General features: G+C 44.1%; 1 protein-coding gene across 1 annotated transcript; it reads right to left on the minus strand.

Annotated features, from left to right (window-relative positions):
• Positions 1-4,162: 4,162 nt before the first annotated feature.
• EME2 (essential meiotic structure-specific endonuclease subunit 2) lies at positions 4,163-19,499 on the minus strand. Its single transcript, XM_029576555.1, has 8 exons — positions 18,176-19,499; positions 16,331-16,467; positions 14,968-15,060; positions 14,677-14,801; positions 12,984-13,071; positions 10,761-10,876; positions 7,198-7,390; positions 4,163-5,598 (listed from the first exon to the last, which is right to left on the minus strand). Exons 1-8 carry the CDS (start codon positions 18,660-18,662, stop codon positions 5,350-5,352), a joined length of 1,488 nt encoding a protein of 495 aa, XP_029432415.1. The 5' UTR covers positions 18,663-19,499; the 3' UTR covers positions 4,163-5,349.
• Positions 19,500-19,518: the final 19 nt, after the last annotated feature.

A 19,518-nucleotide genomic window follows, 5' to 3' on the forward strand; every position in this document is an offset into this window, starting at 1 on the left:
AAGCAGTTTTTGAGAGTCATTCTGCTTTGACATTGCATAATACTGCCGGACTGTAGGTGGCACCATCCTATATAAGGCAGAGTTTTGTTTTGAAAACTTCTCTGTCTCTATCTACTAGAGAGGGGGCAAAACCCAGGAGTCTGGACTGATCCGTGGTACTACAGGAACGAAAATTATCAGGTAAGAAACTAATTTTCCTTTTTCTTGTTGTTGAACTGTACAAGAAAATATTTTAATCAAAAGAATAGAAATTGTTTTTAACTTTTATTTTTTAATTGACTTGAACCTGAAAGTTAAGCATGAACTGGGCTCTGTATGGATGCTGAGGCTGGGGAACATGCCTACTGCTCTTCGTGACACCTTTCAAGGTGGCACCATGGCCGAAGTTGTTGCTTGAGTGGTAGACTGGTGCTAATCATATAGCTTCACTTGTTCAGAGGCTTTTTAGAAGGCTAATTGCAAATGGTTCATAACACAGTTGATCGCTTGACCTAATTTGCCTTGCCATAGAAGTAGGGAAGTCTTACTTGCTGTACCTTGAACCACAGTGGTCAAGGTGCGTGCTTACAGTCAGAGAGCCTTGTGGAAACCTTCTAAAGGGGAAGGTGGTGCACGTGCTGCCTGGGCCTGAGCTGGACAGGAACCACTTTCTCCACATGCCTCTGGGTGGTAGTGGTGCGGTTCTGATCATGTAGTTGCAGAACGATATCTGATAAGCACCTGCTTTGAAAACGTAGGTTGCTTACTGTTCTGGAAATGATGTTGGGTTTACTTGTTGTGATGGAAGGGAATTCAATTAAACATTTTGTTTCAGGAAGCACATACCACCTTTTTAATAATGTCACACTGTGCTGTCTTATTTTTACAAAGAATATTTTTAAAACAACTTCTAGGGCGATGAATGTGGGATGTAGGACGTTTTGTTTTTTTTGAAAGGCTGCTCCCTCTGCACTCTATTGTAAGCAGTGGTCTCATTGCTATTAGTAGACGTTACCTTATGACAGCTGGGCCAGTTGTGGAATATGGGGCATGGCTGGTGGTGACAGTGGAAACTTTGTGTTTGAGCAGACTGGACTGGCTTGGATCTATTAAGATGGGTGTGGGGGGGGGGGGGGGATATTTGCCTGATGGTAGCGCTGTGCATTGCCCTCTGGAAGGACTTAAGTTTGATTCAGATATCCTGCTTTCTGTGTTAGCTGGGGCTGAGGCTGTCTCTCTCTTTTTTTTTTTTTTTTTTTTTTTTTTTGTAAATTTTTATTAGAAAACAGTACAATGATCCAGAAAAAAATATAAATTTCCATTAATAAAGAGAGGCTGTGTTTTACAGCACCTGGTGTATCCCAGTAATGGAGTGGTGACACCTAGTGGCTGGCATTAGGGCCTATGATTGTAGATCTCCACCAGGAAGCCTGCTGTGTATCTTTCACAGTTTCCATTTTCCTTAAGCATAAAAATAATGAAGCCTGAAGTAATAAAACTCTGTTTGTGCTCTCCTGCTGCCAGTGTAATATGTGTGTGGTGTGACATTATTAATGTCTGGGCTAATCAAACTTCAAACCAGGGCTGGCAGGCCCTTGGAGTTCCCTTAGGTTAGGTCTATGGAGGGCTGCTGCAGCCAGGGTCACAGGGCTTCCTACAGCCTGTTGGGTTTTCAGGCAATCCCCACTGAATATGCATATACTCTGTCTCCATGCTATGTAAATTTCTCTTATCTATATATTCATTGGGGCTATCCTGAAGCCTTGCTGTGGAAACAGTGCTGGGTAACCAGCCATAGTGCGAGAGGGTGATTTTCTCAAATTCAGAGAAGACAGTATGGGTTCCAGGATTCGAAAGGTGGACTCCTAGAAGCATTACTGAACTGTCTCCTCTACCCTTAGCTAGGGCTGAGGTTTTGGGGAGGTGGTATAGAAACCTACACCAACAGAAGGCACTTGCTATTTCTCAATTTTCTCAGGCAGGAATAATAATTAAAATGTAACTTGTTTTCTCCATCTATGCTTAATTCTCCCCCCCCCCCTCCCCTATAGTTCAGTTGAAATATATTTATAAATGATCTGGAATGAAATATGAGTGAGAATCAAATTTGCAGATAATACAAAATTGTTCAGAGTAGTTAAATCACAAGCAGATTGTGATAAATTGCAGGAAGACCTTGTGAGACTGGAAAATTGGGCATCGAAATGGCAGATGAAATTTAATGTGGATAAGTGCAAGGTGATGCATATAGGGAAAAATAACCCATGCTATAGTTATACAATGTTGGGTTCCATATTAGGTGCTACAACCCAAGAAAGAGATCTAGGTGTCATAGTGGATAACACATTGAAATCGTCGGTTCAGTGTGCTGCGGCAGTCAAAAAAGCAAACAGAATGTTGGGAATTATTAGAAAGGGAATGGTGAATAAAACGGAAAATGTCATAATGCCTCTGTATCGCTCCATGGTGAGACCGCACCTTGAATACTGTGTACAATTCTGGTCGCTGCATCTCAAAAAAGATATAATTGCAATGGAGAAGGTACAGAGAAGGGCTACCAAAATGATAAAAGGGGATGGAACAGCTCCCCTATGAAGAAAGACTAAAGAGGTTAGGACTTTTCAGCTTGGAGAAGAGACGGCTGAGGGGGGATATGATAGAGGTGTTTAAAATCATGAGAGGTCTAGAATGGGTCGATGTGAATCGGTTATTTACACTTTCAGATAATAGAAAGTCCAGGGGGTACTCCATGAAGTTAGCATGGGGCACATTTAAAACTAATCTGAGAGTTCTTTTTTACTCAATGCACAATTAAACTCTGGAATTTGTTGCCAGAGGATGTGGTTCGTGCAGTTAGTATAGCTGTGTTTAAAATAGGATTGGATAAGTTCTTGGAGGAGAAGTCCTTTACAAGTCCATTACCTGCTATTAATTAAGTTGACTTAGAAAATGGCCACTGCCATTAGCAATGGTAACATGGAATAGACTTAGTTTTTGGGTACTTGCCAGGTTCTTATGGCCTGGATTGGCCACTGTTGGAAACAGGATGCTGGGCTTGATGGACCCTTGGTCTGACCCAGTATGGCATGTTCTTAAAGTAAAGGTGGTGGAGTTACCCTAGCACCAGCAAGCATATTCTGCCATATACAGCAGCCAGTACCAAAAACATTTGCCTTTTGAAGAGGGTGGGTGAGCACTGCTGCTCCTATTAAAGAAGCTTAGTATCCCCCTCCCAAAAATAACTCCCTGAATAAAGTAAAACAGCACTGTGCTGTACATTAGTCTCTCTCATTTGGGCTGTTTCTTTTCTATGATCTAGCACCAATGACTTTTAAGAGTTCAGCTTAGCTAGTGCTCCTGCACTGGTGAGCACCACAGGACCCAGCCTGCTGCAAAGCTGAGCTGGCGCTGTTCCTCCCCACCCTGCCTGTGAGGATGTGCTGGCCAAGGCAAGAACAGCCTGTGCCATGTTCAGTTTATAGATGTATACGTTGCAGTGGGTAGGACTGGAGAACAGGGGACCAAGAGGAGGCTGAAAGCTTACCAAAGCGAGGTTGAGGTACTATGTATAATTCAGATTTTTTTGACCACCTTATCCACTGATCCCATAGCCGTTTACAAACAGAATCAAGCATCCACTATAAAGTAAGATGGCCTTGCTGTCATAGTCCAGCACAGGCTCTACTAGTCTAATCAAATGTAGTATACCTACCTTCTGAGCCACTCCTAGATTTAAGTTGTATCTTACTTTGCCTACTAGTCACTGGACCAGTTTGCTGCTTTCCTCCCCTATTTTATTTTACCTGTAAACTCATTTCAGGCTTATCAAGCAATTTGTTTGATCAGCATAAAAACAAAATGGAGGCTCACTTGAACACAGCTGCTTGTTTCTTTTTTCAAATGGTGATGGAGATAGTCTCAGCAAGTGCTAATGGAGTGGATTTGAAGTAGACCCTGTGCAAAGTGCTGCTTCTGTGCTACAGGACAAGGCCAGCATCTTCAGTAAACCCTACACGGCTCCCTCTTTGTTGTCCTAAGCCACTGCAATAAGGAAGCTCACGTCCTATGAGATGGGAGAAAACGCACTCCCCAACAATCACAAAGGTGCATTAAAGTGGCAAAGTTAGACAGTGATCTTATTTAATAAGTGCAAACAGCATATCAGCTATCAAGAATTCTAGTATGTGTCCTATTAAGAGTAACAGGCAATCTCACTAAGGCCATGATGAAGGCATTAAAAAAAAAAAGTCCACTACTTCAAAAGTACACCCAGAATGCTGTAACACCTACCCTGTGTCTCATAAAACCTATTCTGAGGTTTTGTTTCTGACATTCTGAAAGCTGCTAGACCCTGAGGGCAGCCATGTGTAGACCAGTGTCACAGATTACACTGGCCTTGGATCGGCTTGGTGCAGTATCATTTTTTACAGCAGGGCTAGATTCACTGGCTGTAAGGCAACTTGTTCTGAAAAGGACTGCTCACTGGGGTTCAGAGGAATTAGGGGAACTGCTTAATGAAATCATAAAATTGATACAGAGTCTTACTACCTGCTCGCTATAGGAGACTTGTTATTTATTAGTGCTGGGCAAATTGACTAACCAAGGGAGAAGAAAGGAAAACATTTCTCCCCAGTTTTTTCTCTTTCTTTTTTGACTTGGTAGTTTCTCTCTCTTTTCCAGCTTAATTAGAACCACTACTGGGATCTTGCCACTATGACCTTTTTCCTTACTACCCATGGATTTTTCCCATATTTTAATAAACTTCTCACTATCATTTCAGCAGTGGCCTGAGGGCAGGAGCTATGTACCAGAGCTCCTTCCACAAGGCTGTAGCATGGGGCTCTAACTCTAGCCGTCAATTGTCACCATTAGCAGTGACCATGACTCGTCCCCCCCGAGCTGTGAACACTGCCTCTGCAGTAGCCCCAGCCAATCCAGGTTGTGGAAGATTAGGGGATCGAAGCAGGAAACTTCAGCAGGAGCCAGACCCTCATCCTGCACACATGAGCAGCTCAAGAGTCCTAACAGTTAGAGGGAAAGATAGGGGGAAGGTGAGAGCACAGCCATTTTCTTTCTGGCTCTGGACTTCTATGCATTACTTTCATGTGGCAAAGTCCTGCTGAACTCATCAGACAACAGACTTGAACATAGAGTTTGCTGTACATGTAGCACTATGGCCTGAGGCACAGGCCTGACCCATGAAATTTTTTTTTTTGGTTGTAAGCTATCCTTGTAGCTTAAAAAAATAAACATATAAATTGCTGAAAAAGTAAAATGATCGTTCTATGGACGCAGAAGGGGAGAAATGCATTCTCTCTCATAAATTGTCTCATTCCCTTAAGTTTTATGACGATTGTTCTACAGACCACATTAGGAATTCAGATCCAAAATAAGGTCTGGATTTTTGGATGTCATAAAGCGGTAGATGCGCCTGGAGAGATCGGGGCCGATGCGCCGCTCTCTTTGTTTCACTCTGACTGGGCACTGTCCCTTGTCTTCTGGCTGCTCGCTCCCCGTGAGAGCTGGATCACAGCTGTGCTCACTCCCTGTGCCCGTTCTGACTTGCAGATCAGATAGTAAGTTCAGTCTCTCTTGTTCTGTACTGCATTTTTCATAAGCCTGGAAGGATAGAGGAGATAGTATTAATGCATAATCTAATGCAAACAGTAAACCCCCCCCCCCCCATCCCTCCCTTAAGCATAAGCACCTTAAGTTTCCCCCTACACAAAAACTATTATGCCATAAGCTTCACCCCTGCACCTAATTTCCAACATTGCCTGCATCTTTTCCAAATATATTCTTCTGCACTCGGGCAGGCCAATCCACACCAGTGAGTTATGCACTCCTTTCAGCAGATAGAGACTGAGTAAAACTGACACAGCTCTACCCCAACAACAGCCCACCCCTATTCTCCATCTCCAGCAGATGGTGGACACGCATCTCCCTTCTGGGGATTAGGAGAAGATTCAAATGGACTACTTCAGCTCCTGAGGTGACATACGTTTGATCCCATCCTGACAGGCGTAGCCTTGAGAAGTGGAAGACAGATAGAGGGAGTACTTGGTGCTGAAGCCTTTTACCCTCTCCCCCTGAGGCCCCAGAAACGAGGATGAAGAAGTGCTTGGCAGTGAAGGTGCTGGTGACTCCACGCACACTGCAGAAGCTCCCCTCCTAATGGCAGAGGCATCTCCCAGAGAACATGACCAGCCCTTCTATTCCAATAGGCATTTGACATCAAATAGAAAAACATACCAGTTTACATAAAAATGTTCCTACATTTCCAAGTCCTCTAATGCAAAAGGATTAGGATTAACCATCTCTTTCTCCAGGAACCATACCTAGTCTAATCATCCTCATTCTGTGTCCATCATACTCTCTTAGATCACTGACCCGCACATAGTTGGTAATAATGCTTAAGTCAGCAACGGTGCAGAGCTCCTCTCTCTAATAGTCAATACTGGAGCAGGTGAGATAGCTGCCCTTTGTCACAACTGCAGTCCACATTCTGGCTCTGGTCAAGATAGGCCCACTGCTAAAGGTTTGCTCAACAGCAGCTGACAGCTGTATGGCAGTGGTTTCGACACTGCTACTTCTATTTCTGGTTGAAGAATCGCCACTGCTTGGAGGCTTAGCAGCCGCTGCTCCTGTATGCTTTTCATATAATTAGAGCCACATGCTCTATGGCGATGACCGCAGAAGGTTGATGGTGGTGATAAAACCCTTATGTAATTTTAGTCAGCTGGTATCACGTATGTGCTAGTAAAATGGATAGCTTGGGTCTGTGGTGACTGTTCTGCATGACTGAGCACTGTTTTCTGATGCTGTCCACATTAGTTTGCTTAAAACAGCCAGTAATGCATTCATTTAATACTGGGTTAGTCATTTCTGCCTGTATGGACCTCTCTCATACAGGCTATGCCTACCCCTGTTGAGTAAGAGAGCTAGGATGAAGGCTCAGTACTTGCTGGAGAACTCCACAATGCTCTTTGCGGCTTCTACAGTCTTCTGATTCCACCCCAGGAACTCTGTCCATAACATAAAGGAGCAGCTCCACTATCTGAGGAGCAGAACTGTATCAGTTGCACTGCTCCCATTACTTCCTTTATTGTTCTGCTCGTGTCACAGGAGGTCTTTCTAGTCTTTTTTTTTCTGATACAGTTATTCCCCTGTTGCCCAGCTGCAGAGATCTTGGTAGTAAATGAATGGGAAGAGTCTGACCTGTAGCAGGAGGTGCGGAGAAGGATAGGCAGAGGATACAACAGCTGCCATGGCAGGGCTGACTCTGTTAAACTGTTGTATTTGCCTCTTCCACACCTGTTGCAGCCCTGTGCCATCTTTCTTCACCTGAATGCCACTGGACCAGCTACCGTCGCTAGTGCAAAAGGAGAACGCCTCGATTTCTAAGTGCTTCCTGCAAGAGAAAACCCTTAAGAATAAGACAAACTGAGTAAACTGGAATCTACCAGTCAACTTCATTTAAAAATCATTTCGATACTTCTCAAATGCCCTCACCACATATCGCTGTTTGCATCTGTGGCTGAAACAGACAGACAGACACCACTTGTGCATTCAGTCCTATTCCAGCTGCCTGTGCTTAAGAATTATTTGTTGTGTCGTGGTCTGTTGATTATATTATTCAGCAAAATGATTCTTTCCTGACACCAAGAATGCAAGTGGAGAAAACCAGTACCTACTTAGTATAAATCTCCATCCATCTAAAACCTCATCTAATTTGTTAAATGTTTACTAAGTGTGGCACAGGCAGTAGTATATGCTATAACTGGGCCAGGCCACACAGCCACCACTTCCCTCTGAATGATCAGATCTTGTTATCCTTGCCTTATTTCCAAGAGGAACAGCAAACTCTTATAGATTAAATCCTCCATTCCAGTTCTAGATTTGGTGACCCTTCTGTATACTTTCATATAAGGGCCCAAAACCATTCCAAGTCCTTGCACCGTCAAAAACTTTCCCTTCTCGCACAAAGTTCCTTACCAAATGCAGGCTAGCAGGGGCCAGGTTGTGCAAACTGACTGGCAGTCATCTCTTGTGTTTAACTTGTGGGCCACTCTTAACACTCTTTGGTAGAAACCTCTGACCCATTCAGTACTTTGCTTGTCTATCCTTGTGGCCTAGATACATCTGCATGTTTATCCATATTTTACTCTGACACTTTATCCCCTTTTCTAGGGTTTTCAAGCCTTTTTTTTTTTTTTTTGCAGTACAATAGTCCTTCACTGCATTATCACCTTATTGTGTATTCTTAGCTAAAAACTAACACATTTCTGTTTGTGCCCATCTTATCATTTAGAAAGAGATAAAAAGGGGTGAGCACCACCAAGGATATTTTAAAAGTATGGCCTTGAAAGCAAGTTTCTGGAATTTACACAGCAGCTTAGGAAAGCTTCTCCTGCTGAAAGTGACTGAACAAATACTCATTCTTGGCTCCTTTACTTAAGGCCATGCACACTGGCTCCATGCTGTACTCCACCCCTGCTTCATTGTCCAGCAATGGCGCTGCACTACAGGAGATTCCAGGTCAAGTTTCCTGTCCACTGGAGCCGACGGAAGGGAAGGCAGCTGCTGCTGCTCCCATCATAGTGGTCCTGGATGGCTACAGAGTGGCAGGGAGAGTCTTGAAGGAGACCTCCTTCCAGACCCCGGCTCATGAGAACTTGTGTGTCACTTGGACAGCAGCTAGGGAGAGGCTGTATTTATAAAGAGGAAAATGGGGATAAAATTTAAAAAATATAAATACTTGTAAGCTCAATATCAGTTTGAAGTTACTGAACCCTAGAAAGGTTCAGACAGCCCAAAAAAAACTATAAAATGACCAATAAAGAGCTGCAGTTTTTGCAGGCCAGGATCCAGATTAGATCTTTGGTGAAGAAACCTCATGCCTAACCCAAAACAGGCAAAGTTAGCTTTAGGCACTAGTCATGCGTGAGAAGAGGATTCTGGCCATGCCAGATTAGACAGACATTCTGCCTTAACCAGCTCAACATTTCCATGCTGTGGCAGACCCTTGACAGTTTAGTATATTAAAAAGGCTGCCTGAACTTAGGAGCTTAGAAGAAGGAACACAGCAGTGAGGGCAGTAAGGTGATGTTTTGGGCAACATGAAGCTAGGAAATAGAAAGCAAGGAAGGAAGGAGGAGGAACATGGAAGCTATGCAAGGAGAAAAGCTGAAGCAGAAGATGAGAATGCAGTAACAGAAGAGACTTGCATTAGGAACCACAGGAGGATCTCGTATCTGTCTGTACCTTATCTCTAAGCAAAGAGGAGTGTGTGATAGCCAAATAAAGCTGTTCAAATGTTAACAAGGAGAGTCTCTTTCTTCAAAATAGCCATTTAATCATGGAGTTTCAAAAGAAAGAAGTAATTCATAAATGGTTCAGTCCCCTGACATGGCCCTGTTTCACTGATGGGGCTGTTTCAGAAAGGACTAACAAGGAAGGTTTATACATCAATACAAAAGTCTTTAAGGAAATAATTGAAAATGATTTAAAGAAACATACAAGACGCCCAAGAAAAGGTGTTACAAACGCAAACTGCTTCAGTTCTTACAAAAGTAGGCGCTTTGCCACAGATGTGCTGAGTCCAGCCAAGTCAGTGTATTGTGAAGAAAGCTGTAATATTCTGCCAAAGCAAAAGGACTGAGCATGCTTCTGTTATATTGGGTAAGGGGGATTCTGGCCATCCAGTGACTCGACTGCTGCTTTTGTACACAATGCAGAGGTGTTTAGTGCTATCCCTGCTATGCTCAGATTGTTTCTTCTTTATAATCAAGGTCAGGCTGGATAAAAAGAATAAGATCAATAGAGGCCTCTGAGGTAGCCGAGTGGTTGTGGATTAATAAGAAGAAACGGAATACTGAGGTTCCATGCGTGGAGAAAGGTGAACGTCCTTCATTTTTTAAAGTCTGCATTGCTGATGCTGCTCGCCCCAGGGGCTCGTGTTCCACCCAATGTTGGTAAAGGATGCGCTTTGGTTACTTGAGGATGCTATGCCAATTGGTGACCCTCTCTATCGATGCGGAACTTAGTGCATCAATTACAGCCACTGTAACTCTGTTTTGATGGGGTTACTGCCGAATAGGCAGCCGAAAGCTGCAATTAGTACAAAAACCACAACCCTCCCACAATTGTGGCTGATGTAATAGAGGGATCTTGTTACCCCTAGGGTACAGAATTTGCCCTGGCTGCAGACTGTCTCTTGTAAATTTTAAGGATAGCATTGCCATCTATTCCCAAGTAATCTACAGACGTCTGGCACAGTGGGAAGAGCTGGATAGAGATGAGACAGTAATGAAGGGGAGGAGCTGCTGTATGTGGAATGGAACATCCCATCTGCAGAATCAGTGAGAAGTAGATTCCCTTCAAGGGGCTCTGTTCAGGCAATTTGTAAATGGAACACACAAGAAGGAGGGGGCAATATTGGACCTCGTACTCAGGAGTAACATTAGAAAATATTTCTAATGCATGAAATTGCTTCCAAGCGGAGGTAATGGAGACAAAAACAGTAACAGAATTCTAAGCAGCATGGGATAAGTGCATTGAACCCAGTTACGAAGAAGTTAAGGGGAAAACAAATCAACGGAGGCCCAAGGCAATTCAAGGGGAATGAAACCAGGCAGACTAGATGGATCTCATCTCCCTCATACTTTGCATTTCTATGACTCACGAGTGAAAGGCCCTTCAGGCTAGTCCCAGTATCAGATGTAAAGGTTTCCAAGCTTCTGTATGTTGTGTCTACTTGTAAAGTGAGGGAGCAGACTTACTTGTAGGGACGCTGTGCTATTGCCTTAGTCACAGCAGAGACATGCTGGCCAAGCGCCTGCCAAGTGTCCAGGAACAAAACATTCATGTCTTTCCAAAGCTGCAGCATCACCAGTGCCTGAGGAACAAGAGTCAAAAAGGGATCAACCAGGGGCCAAGAAAGTTCTCTGAGCCCTTCACAGCTGCTCCAAGTCAGACCTGCCACAGTCACCCTAGATTAGCTTTCCAGGCCTCTCCCACCTGCAGGAGATGCAGGAGCAGACTGAGGGAGACAACCCGCACCCTAACAATTTTATAGTCCTGGTTACAGCTACACTCATTTTGGGGCTTTTATTTTTATTAGGAAAATCAAATTGAACCTTTCATTATGATATAACCCCCACACTCAGCCCAACTGTCTTCACTCTGATTTTTAGTCCTCGGCAAGAAGGAAAAGCAGCAAAGGAATAGGGAGATAACAGGGAACAGAGGATGGAAAAGGGGTAGTGAGGGTGATAGAGACTCACAAGCGGGACAACCAATCTGATGGGGGGGGGGGGGGAAGGGCAGCAAGCATAAGAAAATTCCTTCCGTTGAGGGGAACGCTGATGTCCCTATGGAGTGCTCCATATACTTGGAATCTGAACAAAAAACAGCTCCTCAGCTGCAGCTCCCACAAGAGCTGGCCTAGCATCATCTGTTGATAGGTCAGCCAAGGGGGCTGGGTGTGGACCTGACCCAGGAGAGACAACTTAAGAAAATATTAGCTGCAGAAAGTCCATCCCCTTCAAGGCACAGGTGTTCCCAGGTCAGCAGCACTGAAAATCACCGCCAGCCTATGCAGCCCTCAACCTTGAAGGTGGCAGACTCAGATGCTTCTTTTTACTGGTGCTGGCATCCATGGCTGTGCAGTTTGCTAATGATGGCTTTAAACCCTATGGGGTGTGGAACACAGAAGAGAGGCACTAGCACCACAGAGAAAGGAGTAGCAGCATTCAAAGCAATGGCCAGGGCAGAAAAATGGGGTGGTGTCTTCTAAATTGTGATGCACCTTATTAAACTCTGCTGTCAGCTGACAGCAGGAGGGGAAACCCCATGGATATGCTGGTGGATCCAAGTTAGCTGCAAAAGGTTTCTGGGTTGCTCTATTACAAGGATGGTGAACTCCAGTCCTCAAGGACCACAAACAGGCCAGGTTTTCAGGATAATCACAATGAATAGGCATGAGATAGTTTTGCATACATTGGAGGCAGAGCATGCAGATCTCTCTCATGTATATTCATCGTGGAGATCCTGAAATCCTGGCCTGTTTGTGGCCCTTGAGGACCGGAGTTTGCCACCTGTGCTCTATTACGTGTCTGCATGGGTACATAGATGTACCCATCAGTTCCTAGATGTCAATACTTAGCTGGCCGTGTCAGACAAAATTGACCTAGATATTCAGCCCTAAGCTACACTGGCTGAATGCCTGGTCCAAAGTGACCTGGACAAAGTTGTCTGAGTAACTTTAGGATTGCGATTTACCCAGGGGTATTCAGGTAACTTTGTCCAGACCAAGTGAAACAGCACCTTGGGAACACTCCCAGTGCAGATGCATTTTGTCCAGGAAACCAGTTTGCATGGAAAAAAAATGGTAGCCGGTCAGATTCTACGGTATCTTCAAGTTAGCGAGACAAACCATTTGAATATCGACCTCAGAATCATTCAAATTCTCCAAGCGAGCTAAAATTCTTTAAAAGAAAATGTTCCCACAAAAGTGAAAAACCTTTGAAAATACAGCCCTCTGTTGTGGGGGTGGGGAGAGCAGGGATGTAGAGACCAAACAGGGATTCAAGTAGGGCAACTCAGCAATTGGGTGGTGCGAGATTGGGGGGGGGGGGCGGGGTGTCAATCTGGAATAAATAAAAAGGGGGGGACCCATCTACAGAAGCTTTCTCAGGCTCCCACAAGTGGTTAAATAGCCCTGGATCCAGGAATGGAGGAACGCTGGCCACGAGTGAAGAAAGAAGCTAGGCCTGGGCTGGCAGGATGGGGTGAAAGGGAAAGGCCGGAGGGAGGGAAGAGAATGCTGGAAAGGAGGAGGAAGTGGGAGAATGCTCAGAGGGAAGGAAAGAAGAGTCAGAATGTGAAGGGAAGGGCAGGGGAGGAGGAAGAGGGATGATCGTTGCCCTGGCTCCCGCATCATGTTGCTTCTCAGCCCTGTTTTAGCATGTCCCATATTTCCCTCTCTCATTGGGTTCTTTCACCTCCTCTATTTGCTGCTGTGTCACAGGCTCTGCTCCAGAATCTCCATCCTTGCTCTGATCCAGTGATGGTCTGTGCAAATGACTCTGCCTAAAACATAAGCAAGAAAGAGCAAACCTCAGACCTATTCCGGTGGTTTTCAAACCAGCATTTCAACAGATTCTCAATGTAGCCTCTGTGTATTCTCGAATGCTCAGTCCCAGGTTTACAGCAGTACTGTGTAGTGCAATATGAGAGCATTTGCAGCGTATAGGTAGATTTATTTTTGTTTTATGTTGATTAGTTGTAGTCTGCCTTGAACTATTAGTCCAGGAAGGGGTGAAATATAGAAATTTTTAAATACATAGGATCTGGCAAGACCAGAAAATTGGCAGGTCTGAAGAGTTTTTTGGTTTTGACCCAGCCATTTCCTCTTCGGGTTTTCAGCTCATTCGAGCCAGGGCTGGGACCTAGCATCCTGAGTTTTCAATTCCAAATAGCCACAAGTTTTTCCCTTGTTATACACCTCCCCCATACTTAGTCTGGGCATTGAAGTGACAGTCCGTCAGCTAGGGGCCCTGCACCAGGGCTCTCTCCAGAACCCTGTATTCAGGCCACTAGGTGTTACCACAGAGCAACCAACATGACCTCCTCACCACCTCTGCAGCAGATCCAGGGAGTGGAAGTCCTGACTCTGTGATCAAACCGGGTACCTTCGCCATGAAAATGCACAACACTGCCACTGAGCCGGCCCATAAAATCTGTTTCTATGTAATGTCTAGCTGGGTTCTGGGTCCTGTACTGCTGGATCGGACTAGGGGAAATAACTTTTTAAAATTAAGGTTACTCATCACTAAAGCATGCATAGAGCTATATTATCTTGCTATGCTGAGCTGCTTGGAAGGTGATCTTCACTCCTCACCTAGTGATTCCACCCACCTGTCATCACTGCTTGGCAGGAGATACTCTAAGCAGCAATACCATTTGTAGGGGACAAACATTCCTTACGTTGCAGTAGTTTCAGGGTCCAGACTATGTCCTGTCAGCATTATTGAGCAGAAGCAGCACCAGAGGGAGCCATAAAGGTAAAAAGCTCAGTTACCTCTGCTATGAATGCTAACTGCAGAGCAGTACTTTCTGCCTAGTGCACCAGCTGCCTGGAACAGCCTTCCTGAGTCAGTGTGTCTTGCTCTGTTTCTGGTTGTGTTCAAGTCTCATTTAAACACGCACCTCTTTGAAAGTGCTTTTAAATTCAAACACCCTGACTTCCTCATTTTGACCCTGTCATGTTAAACAGGTTTTACTGTAATGCTTAAGCAAATGCTAGAAATTATTTGGGTGTCTCAACTAGATTGAAAGCGCCATGGAAAAGGGACTGTCTCTATTTTGTATGTCTTCACAGCACTGCATACACCTTGTAGCACTATAAAACTGTTAAGTAGCAGTAATGAGCATAGGGGATATGGAGAGACAGCAGGAAGATGGAACAGTCTCTGGTATCCCTAAACGATACATTCTTTATGCTCCACAGCCAATCTGTAATCTTGGTTTGTTCTGTTTTCTCCACCTCACCCCACATATAGCATCTCCAGCACCCTGAGAGCAGACTGCTGCTCTCTGAAAAGCCAGCTCCAATGCTGGTGGCACATCCCTGCAAAATATACCACCTCCAATAAACCAGCATCAACTCAAACCCACAGAAAATGTTATAACTACCAGCGGTATGCATCCAGCCCAATGACTGCCAGGCTGAGTCTCTTCTCACACTGTCCATCTGGAAAGGTGAAAATGAACCCAGGAGGTAAATTGCATGTCTTCTCTGATAGATCGCCGTTTGACCTCTGATCCCAAAGGATGGAGAGCATGGTTGCAGCAAATGCAGGAAACAGAAAAGATAACCAAGTTAACAGGCAGGAAGAGACTTCTCCCTGAATATCTGCAAGCAAAGTCAAGCTTCTTGCACTAACATCCCAATGGGTCTCTGTACAGCTCGCAGCTCCAGATTACCTGCATGAGTAAGAATATGTTCCTCAGAAAGTCCTTGGGCTCCATCAGCACTAGCATCTCATCTTCCTCGCCAACTTTCACCTCCAGGTTGCTCTATGGAACAGAATGAATTGCCTTGCCTAGACAAGCACCTCATGACAGCAGGGTACTGATAAGAACACCTGAGCAACCTTTTCTGTCATCTCTCTTAAACATGACTTATCTATACCCGTTCATACTGCTTTTTTCCCTCCCTCAAGAAGCTGCAAATTTATCTTTTTTTTAAATTGTATTAAGAATGAATATGTAATATATAAATAAGGTCAGGGCAGGATCTTTCTTTCACTGGATTAAGATTATTCAGAGGCAACTTTCTAGACATATTCTACAAGTCATGAGAACATAAGAGGTTGCCATCCTGGGTCAGACCAAGGGTCTGTCAAGCCTAGCATCCTGTTTCCAACAGTGGCCAATCCAGGCCATAAGAACCTGGCAAGTACCCAAACATTAAATAGATCCCATGCTACTAAATACCAGTAATAGTGGTTATTTCCTAAGTCAACTTGGTTGATAACCGGTAATGGACTTCTCCAAACCTTTTTTAAACCCACTTCCCTATCCACATTCCACAAGTCGTGTTACTATTGGGCAGGGTCCCAGAATAATAATATACAGTTCTATGATTCCTTCTGAGGAAGAGACAACTTTTTAAAAGCAAGCCATTTTTACTATAATTTGGGGGGCTAGCACATGCCAGGCCCCATGTTCTCCCAAGCTTGTGCTGTAGCCCATCAACATGCCCAGTGATCTTGGACCGGTCCTACAGGGACAGACTGACAACCAAAACTGAGAACTTGTTGTTTAATTCCAGCCCCCACACATGGCCAAGTACACAGCACTATGGAGAGGCAGCTTCTAGAGTAGCAATGGCCATTGGTTATTCTACAGTTACTACAGACTGCTGGCAAGCTGCAGAGAACCCATTAAAATGAACCAGCCACAGGCCTTGCTCTGCATAGCATGCTGACATTTTCTGATCAGTTGACACAGCTATTATTTGCCATCTTTCTTATACCACTTGCTCAGCTGCTTAGTTAACTAACCAGGCTATAGGACCTGGAATTTCATTCCCTCTTAAAGGAAAATATTCAAAGTAATTTACATAGGTAGTCCTGGGTTTGTTTCATGCAGTGCTTGGATCTCTCCTGTTAAATACAGAACAAGTCCTACAGTGCACTTTAGTAGAGCTTAAGAAATCCAGAACTAGATTAATTAGTCTCAGTGACTGGGATCCAGCCCCTCGCCTGTACTTCTTGGGGCAGAAAAGCACAAGTCTGGTGAGAAAAGCTTGGATGACGGGGGATGCCTGGGATTCAATACTCACTGTAGCAGACCAGTTAGATGGCATCTCTCTCCTCCATGTTATACTGTGAGGCACCATTTGTGGCTCTATGTAATACTTACACGCCAGTGAACTCATCATTTCCATCAACACATCTGACCCAGCATCTTCCAGAATACCTGAAAAGAAACAAGTTCAGCAGAACCCAGAAACAGCAACTGCTTTGAGATGAGGGAAAAGCCCCATGCAGATCTTTATGCTAATGGAAACTAATTAAACCTGTGCTGACAACCCCCACAGCCAGTCGGAATTTCACAATGAATAGGCATGAGACAAGTTTGCATATACTCGGTCCTCTTGACTCCCCAGGAAGTGTCCTTAACAGGAAAATACCACCAGAAAGGTAATTAAAGGGATCCTGGCTTGTGTTACCTCAGAAATATCCAGGAAAATAATTTTCCTTTCAAAATGTATTTTTCCAGTTGTGTTCATTTTATTAAATGGATTTTAACGTTGGAGAAACACATTCTACTGTTGGATTACAAGTGGACCAAGTCAGCCTTTCAGTATAGCCAGTCCTAAGGTTGCTTTCTAGCACATGTGTAGTGATATCAAATAACACTTTATATTCAGGACTGTCACAGGACAAAAACAGCAGCCTGGGCAAGGTTTGCTATTGGTACCCCAGCTCCATTCCACAGCACTTACCCTCTGTGTTGGGGCAAGATGGAGTCCCACATTGTTGCCAAGTAATAGGACTGCAACACTGCCTGTTAGGATTTCTCAGTTTACCCTTTCCTTGACTGGCTACCTGTTTCCCATGTCCATCCCTATATTGGGAGAGGCTGTGCCTCTGTTGATCAGCCCGGAGAGCATATGGGCACATGCAATTCAGTGCACTCAGCCTAGCACACAGCTTGCCGTGCATTTTGGATGCACTAGAATAACTCCTGATGCAATAATGGGATTAGCATGTCCAAAGCATGCATCCAAACCAGCTCGTGGCTAACAGGGCTCATCAGATGTAAATGCCATGTAAATGAGGCTATTAGCTATTACCCTGATGCAAAAAATCACCATGCACCCAATGTGCACATTTTAACATGCAAAACTTAACGCCAGCCCCAGAGCTGGTATTAAGTCTTCACACGCACCAAGATGTCACAAAAAAAAAAAGCCAAAAATACTGCTTTTCTGTGGTTCCTCCTACTTAGTATGGTCTCATTATTAAGTAGGAGGAACCACAGGAAGCAGCATGAAAAAAAAAATCTTGACGGCGGCCAGGTTAGGGAAAACAAACACTCAATTTACAAATGTCCGTTTTCCTAACCTGTGACTGTGCGCGGGTTAGGAAAAAAGGATGCTCGTTAATTGAGCATCTGTTTTCCTAACCAGTGCACGCCCACATCTCCCGGGTGCCCAATGCCATGGATGTGCTTATTGGGACTCAAACTCGGCATAGTCTATAGAGAAGGAATGAACATTCAGGACTGATTCGTGCACAACTGAATGTTGAGTGTATACACTACAGTGCCATCATGAAGAACAGGCAACTGTCCAGGGTACCAAGCCAGACCTGCAGCAGTGGCCTGGGAGTAGGAAGGCAAGAGGGGCAAGCCACACACCATCTATTCCTTCTTCCTTTCTTATACACCCAACCCCTTCTCCTTTCCCTAGGGCCGATGCAATATCAAGTGTGGAAAAAACGTGCATCCAAACTGGGTGCACAGTTTTTCAACATGCACACATCCCCCTCTCCTGGGCGCCCAATGCAATGAGCACTAGGGATAAATTGTGCATATAATCTAATGATTTTTCTATACATTCTTAGACTAAACCTGAAGCTTGCCTCATTAGCAAAATTCAGATATTCCAACTGCTGCCTACCTGGGTCCACATGGATGGTCATGTACTTCACACACTGGTCTGGCCGCAGAAGCTTCAGGGCCTCTATGGCTTCTCTCCGCCTCTGCTGCTCCATCTTCTCCTGCTCCTTCTGCAGCTTTTTTGTTTCCCTCTCAAGTTTCCTTTCATTTGCTCTTGCTCGGTCTGCCTCCAGCTCCTCTGGCGTCCTCTTCTTTCTCTGTCTTTTGATTGGACTCACAGACAGTGAACTGGACAAAGCTAGAGCAATGTCCTTTTCACCAGCACTCAATGTAGCTTTCTCTTTAATGTCACAAGTCTCAGCAACTTCAGTACCCTGGGTTGAGTTTATTAGGTTGACTCTCTTATTTTTACATAATTCTGCATCACTCTCTGGCTCAGAATCAGAAACTTCCCAAGCAGTAACTTTTCTAATGGGCCTCTTTAAAGATCTGTCAATTTTACTGTTAAATTCTGGAGAACACATTTCCTTTTTAAATTCTTCCTCCATGATTGGGTTTTTAAATTTCTCTTTATGTCCATTTCAATTTCATTTTTAAATTACAGTATTTAAATTTAATTTTTTTTTTACAGAAAGAGCAGGAAGACTTACTCTTGAAAGTGCATTAAATATTTATTTCAAGTGGCTAATTCTATAAAACTTTTTCAATAAATATTCCATCTAAGATGTTTTAGTGGTATTTTATCAGACGATTTTTAAATAATTCCTTATACCTTCAAGAACATAAATAAAAATGCATGTCCTATAAAGGTCTGAAATCTTACAAAAAGAAACAAAGTTGTTAAAAATGTAATTGTATCATCAGAACAAGTGATGTACTGCAACGCCTCTCCCTAGTTAGGAAAAGAAAATTACCAATTTTAGGTGGAAACACGACAATAAAAAGTTTCTGCTCTACCACAGCTCTGCAAAAATGTATCCAAGCCCGGTGTACCTCAATAAAGGATTAAGGCAAACCCTCAGCAGCCCCTCCAAACTCAAATGGTGCTTACAAAGATCTGCTGTCGATTTTGCGGCGCATTGTTGAAGAGAAGCCGTCTTTATCGGAAGACGATACCCCGAGCTGATAGCATGGACTCCAGGGCTCAAAACATTAAGAAAACTCCAATAAAGGCACAGAACGTGAGTGTTTGGGAGACCCGGTAAGAGGGAAATGAGGACTCTGCTGCCTGTCTTCCACCACTTGCACGTCAAAGTACAACTGCAGAGAATAAACCACCTCGGCAGACTTCATAGCCAAGAACCGACCTCTGCAGGGAGACCTCATTGCTGAATCTTATCCCCATTTTGCAGAGTAATTTTACTTTGCAAAATGCATTTCTAATTAAAGAACAGCTTACGAGTA

This window comes from Rhinatrema bivittatum, chromosome 14 (assembly GCF_901001135.1).
Source record: "Rhinatrema bivittatum chromosome 14, aRhiBiv1.1, whole genome shotgun sequence".
NCBI classification, from domain to species: domain Eukaryota; kingdom Metazoa; phylum Chordata; class Amphibia; order Gymnophiona; family Rhinatrematidae; genus Rhinatrema; species Rhinatrema bivittatum.